At 32.0% G+C, this 6,291-nt stretch overlaps 1 protein-coding gene across 1 annotated transcript in view; it reads right to left on the bottom strand.

The window, feature by feature from the left end:
* Positions 1 to 5,637, bottom strand: part of LOC106683740 (neuroligin-1) — a 172,717-nt gene extending 167,080 nt beyond the window's left edge. Inside the window, exon 1 of the mRNA XM_067052183.1 lies at positions 5,488 to 5,637. Within this exon, the coding sequence (XP_066908284.1) occupies positions 5,488 to 5,637 (150 nt within the window). The remainder of the gene's footprint in view (positions 1 to 5,487) is intronic.
* Positions 5,638 to 6,291: the final 654 nt, after the last annotated feature.

Raw genomic sequence — 6,291 nt, forward strand, 5'->3', positions numbered from 1 at the left:
TAACATAAATTTATAACATAAGACTAGACAATTTATTTTTTTCACAGGATGATAGTCCGAATGATGATCAATAAAGGTACAAAATAACAGAAAAACTATTTAAATAAATATAATTTTTATTTTGAAAATGCTATGATTTTACATAAAGAAAATAATACAATCAAAAGAAAAATACTTGAATCCATTTGAATTTCAAAACAGACACAAGAAATCTGAACCAACACTTTGGAAAGATATTAAATAAAATTTAATTTATGAAAAATATGGGATAAATTAAATGTTGATAATTATAATTAACCTTGATAAGTATTTTACTTATAAAATAAAGAGGAAATTTAACAAAAATATAGTTATAATAAATAATTTTAATGCTTGTCCAGAGTGGAGGGAAGGTTACAAACATTGTTGTGATAAATTTTAACAAATAAGTGACTGTGATAAAGAATTTTAACTTTTGTTTTAATGTGAAAATTGATTAATTAGCTAATTAGATATAATTTAGGATATGCTGATTAACAAAAAAAAATTAGTTTACCTAATGGTTTTAATGTTGTTCATAGATAAAAATGTTTTGACCTGGGCAGAATAGCCTGCATGAAGTTGTGTTTTAAAATTATTTTGTTCTAAAATCGTATTAAGGTGAGATAAATTATAAATAATATTATTAATTATATTGAATTGTTGGGGATCGTAGATGTAATAAAAGCTGTTTTATAATAGATTGTTCCTGAGGATGGCCGAATTGGCCAAAGCGTCGGACTTATAAAGAGAATAAAATGTTTTGAGACTATAATGGATAAAATTTAAATTTATTTACTAAACCAAAATAATAAGTTTAAATAAAAAAATTATTAACACTTATAAGAAATAGTTACTTTTTTTTTTCTTTCATATTTTCATACTTTCTTTACTATGTATTCTTATTTCTTTCCACTTCTTAGAATGTTTATATCTTTTTTTCGTGTAGCTCTGACGAAGTGGGGCGAATTTTGGTAAACATTAAATAGTTTTTTCTACTTTTATAGTTCACTATCCGGACTATCTTCCAACAATTTACTTAATACAGTCAATCTTCTTTCAATAAAATAAACATTTTTGATTCTGTGAATGGTTGATTGGTTATTAATATGTTAGTTGATGATTATGAATAATAGTTAGATCTAAACCATCATCTTGAACCTTCAGAAGTACCTCAAGTATGGCAAAAGTTAAGTAATTATTAAATGTTAGCTTTAGGTTCAGTGTTTTTTGAATCATTGTATGTCAGAAACATACGAGGCAGAAAAATACTTTTACGCATCTCTAAATGAAAGTAGTATTAGTAATCAGATAAAATTAATGCTAGAGTCATTTTACTGTTATCCCTAAAGTTCCTCAAAATTTGGGCCAAATTGGACGAGACCTAAAAGAAAAATATTGGTACGCCGAAGAAAATATATATTTGTAAATGAAAGCAGTGGACGGAATCTGATGAAATCAATATGGGACCAACTAAATACATTCGCAATTCCTTAACATGACATTAAATTCGGATTAACGGTCCGGTCAACGGTGTTTTTATGTCATTAATTTTCGATTCTGTGAAGATTTTATTTTTGTTTTAGTTTCAGCATTGAAGTGCCTATCATCGATAGTGAGAAATAAAAATAAAAATATGCAGACGCAAATAGTTTAGTTATGTACTAAATTCACAGACCCAGGCAAGTGAGCTAAAGCTACTCCCAGTTTATGGAAAAATCAAGATTTTACATCATCAAGTTTCATTTTGTCCGGTTGAAATGATTCCATGTTTGTTCAACCGACCCTTGTTTCAATCTGCCCAAGCAATCTACAGTTTTCTCTCACGAAATTAAACCAAAACAATGAATGGGGTCTATTTCAAATGGTATACCAACCACTTGCTAAACAATGGACACCGGTTGGCTTTCTCTTCTTTTTTATTAATTGAATTTTTTTTTTAAATTATGCAGGTTATGTAAATTTTTATTTCGAAGGCTTTCCAGTAAAATGATTCATCATGATTATAAAATTCAAATTATATAACCTTTATACATGTAAGTAAGTGAATTAAGTCCTTGTATTTACATTCCTTATTTCAATTTTATTAAATATTATAAATAAATAAATAGCCATTTTCTTCGCTTTTTATAATTTTTTTAAATTATTTATTTAATGTAATTTACAACTGTACAAAATAATACAATAGGTAAATATGTAGTATGTTTCATGTGGTACTTCAAACATTAATTTAAATTAGAAGGTCCCGTGGCCATCACTTTTCAGACTCCTCGGAGGATGATCAGGGGTTGTTAAGGATGAAAGATTAAGAATTAATGGGTTAGGATGGTTAAGGAGTTTGCTTTTTATAATTAAACACATCACATACAAAAAAAAACTATGTACACACTAACAAATATAAGAACATATATCATAGAGAGAAAATAATCGTTTTTGAAGAGCCAATTTATCCGAAGTGCTTAAAGAAAAACTATAATATTAATTTAACTCATTCGTTAGATTAAAATAATAAAATGTCTTAGTTCATCAGCTTTATACAGATTTTAAATTAGCATGACTGCTTACGATTCTATTGATAACTAGAAGGTGTATGGAATTGAATTGAAAAAAGAAAGAAGATAGTAAATTTTGTACGGGTGTGCATGATTGAAATATAGGGTCTTTTTTTAAGCCCGATAGAACTTGAAATTGTAAAAAATAACACAAAAAATTAAATTGTAATCAAAATTTTTTTTTTATTCGAAAGATCAATACGTGACATTAACATTTGAAAATGATTTCGGGAATATGGGCACCGCGGCTGTTCTTGACGAAGCGCATTCTGTAAAATTGTGTTCAGCGATGAGGCGCATTTTTGGCTTAACGGGTTTGTTAATAAGCAAAATTGCCGCATATGGTCGTGCGATTTGACACCTCTCGATTATTTCCTGTGGGGCTACGTGAAGTCACTGGTTTATGCTGATAAACCAGCAACAATTGACGCCTTGGAGGCCAGCATTGTTCGTGTTATTCGTTACATACGGCCAGCAGTGCTCGAAAAAGTGGCCCAAAATTGGACGTCCAGAATGCGCTTCGTCAAGAACAGCCGCGGTGCCCATATGCCCGAAATCATTTTCAAATGTTAATGTCACGTATTGATCTTTCGAATAAAAAAAAAATTTTGATTACAATTTAATTTTTTGTGTTATTTTTTACAATTTCAAGTTCTATCGGGCTTAAAAAAACACCCTATATGATCTAATGAACAAAGTTCCTATCGGTAATCATTAGTCTGAGACGTTAGAGATTCGGCCGAGTATTAAACTAGCCGATTCTCTTTTACAATTCTAATTTAATTCGGTACTAGAATAAGTTATTAGACATTTGATGCATACCGAAAAGTGCTTTACTCTAGATAGTGAAATATCCGTGCTTGAGAATGATGATAATTGCTATTGGGAGGAGGAAACGAAGTAAATATAAAACTAAATACAACTACAAGAAGATGGTTAGTGTTGCGGTAAAAAAGAACAAATAGTTTTTAACTTAAGTTTCGCCCCACTTTGCAGGGCTTCATCAGGGCTGTTCAAAGTGACAGGTTTGTTTAACCTAGCCCTACAAGTAGAGCAAAACGTCGGACATTAAATAGTTAAAATCTATTTGTTCTTTTTGATCGCAACCCTGACCATCTTCTTATATTTAAAATTTTACGGTCAACTATATACATTATAAACACAACAACGTTAATAAAATCTAGCGAGGAACTTTAGAAAAATAGTTATCAGCAAAAAGAGTAACATTTTCAGTAAAACGGATATAGGAGAAAATACATTTGAGCAGAGAGTGAGGTTTTAGTATTCATGGCCTATGGTAACTAGAAAAAACGAAACACGGGAAAAGCTTATTATGTTTGAATTCCGGAATTACTTAGCTGATAAGTCATCCGGAAAATTAATAACCCTATCCCTTTATTATTATTTGTTAATAATTACTATGTGATAGAAAACTTGACATATATGACAAAGTTAAATTTAGTAAACCAATTTAATATAATTTATAGAAAACATTTCAATACTTATTCAGTTCTTATAAATCAGTCAGTCGCTATAGAAGGAGCTCCCACCCACGATTCCTAGAAATCATTTAGATGCTATTTCAAAAATAAGGGTTGTATTTTCAATAGAATTAACTGCGTCAATGCCTATTTAGATGCATATTCCCAGAATAATTCCCAGTTCTAAGATTTATTATATATAAATATTATTTGAAATGGGCCAGTTTTGTTGCTTAAAAAAAAATAAAAGAGAAAGGTCTACGAAAGAGAAAAAGCTTTTCAAATTGTTATATCATGAGTTTTAAAAGGGACCAATTGGGAGGCCTAAATCTAAATGAAGAGACAAAATAAACAAAGTTAACACAGAGGAACATACGAATTGGAAATGAAAAGGTCAGTAGCGACAAAGGTAGGGCAAATTGGTGATAGCTATATAAGTCTGAAAGGATTGCTAATATAAAAAAAAATAAAATAAAATAAAAAAAGTCCCAAAGTTTACACAGAATTTCAAACGTCAATGGAGAGGCAACTTTAATTTAAAGCACCTGACGTAAATAACCCAAAAATCCTCATGTATCCTAATTTACTATGTTAGTTGCTATGAAGTTATCAAACAGGGCATACGCAATGTTAAATAGGTTCTTCCAAAACGTATTGTCGTATTATAGAGCCTAAAAATACAGGATGTCTTCTTTTTGAATAAAAAAACTGTTAATCAATATCGTTATTTAAAATGCGAAACGCCACGAACCTTATTATTCTCTAGGTAATACGTTAAAAGATCACTATCAGTCAGTTGTTCGTTAGGAATCGAAGGTAACTATGAAGTTAATATTTTTTCTTACCAAAACCACTACTTCAAACATGTTTTCCATCAATCGCAGTCAATGATATTCTAAGGCTTTCCCCAAAGTTTGGTTTAATTTTAATTAACTAACTTTTAAATGATTTCTTTTGGCCTTTTTTTTCTATGTTACATGAAATTATAGATATCACTAAATGGCTGCTAGTTTATTATCTGCAACTTACCAGGACTCAACTGAATTAATTTTATTTGAATGGTTGAAAGCAAAGTGATTATGTGGTTCTCATCATAATCTATTTTCATTAAAAAATCATTAATTAATCAATTGCTGAGTGTATAAGCTTCAAATGATTTTAAATAGTTGGACATGCTTGTTACAGACTAGTTTTGTTCCGTACCAAAAACTTTATAGAACTTCCTTTAAAGTGTCGAATGCCTTATAGTATTTTATTTATCACCCTACGCTGCCTATTAGGCAATACCTGCGTTCGCTGTAACGAATACCTTAGAACTCCAGTGTTAAATAACATATCCTTACAACGCAGATGTACTAGTTTATCCCTTCCCCACCACTGTGGATTGTTTTGGTGACATGTGTTCTAAAAGCACAACTGTATCTGTTGTAGCTTACCTGCGGACATATGGGGCCCATCATATTGGCGTCCATCCACTTGAACCTGGCAGGCGACGACGGAGGCATGTACCTCTCGGCACTGGCGTAAGGTATCCCGAGGTAGACGTCCACGTTGCCCAGGCCCGGCTCCTCGCTCTCGAGGATCATCCCGACGAGGGTGCCCTGGGCGAGGTGGACAGTCCTCGTCTGCCGATGGAATCGCCAGGCCTCACAGACCGTACTCAAGAGCACCACTAGCAGGAGCTTCATCCCATCGCTGCAGTCGGCGCGGCACTGGCTCGACTCCCGGCATTCTATACTTAGATCGTCCCCGCTCCTCACCGCCCGCCCCATAGGCAATGATAGTCCTTATAGGTCTGTTAGTTCGGCAGGTTTCTACTAATAAGATCAACTTGAAAAAAAAAATAATAAAACTAATTGGCTACTTGGAATGAAAAGGTAGTCAAAGAAATCAACAAAGAAAGGTAAGGAACAGAGAAATGGTCCATGCCGAACACCTTCCATAAGCAGATTGTCTTGGCCACTAAAAATTTAAACTTCCGGAACATGTGCAAACATGATATAACATTATGAAGATACTTATTTAGCAGTAGCTTGTAAAATGAATAAGAAATCAAAATTTATTAACACCTAAAGGTAATATAAAATATATCGGCAGCTTGAGCGATGACAAGCAAATAGTATCAGTGGCACATTTCTTTTTTACTAACTAACTAATCTAGTCAGTTCCCAATACTTCCTCTAGGGCACAGTCATTTGTTTGGCATACATTGAAAAAGAAAACAAAAACCTATAGGGACG

This window comes from Halyomorpha halys, unplaced genomic scaffold, assembly GCF_000696795.3.
Source record: "Halyomorpha halys isolate HHAL.00 unplaced genomic scaffold, Hhal_1.1 Scaffold510.1, whole genome shotgun sequence".
Lineage (NCBI taxonomy): Eukaryota > Metazoa > Arthropoda > Insecta > Hemiptera > Pentatomidae > Halyomorpha > Halyomorpha halys.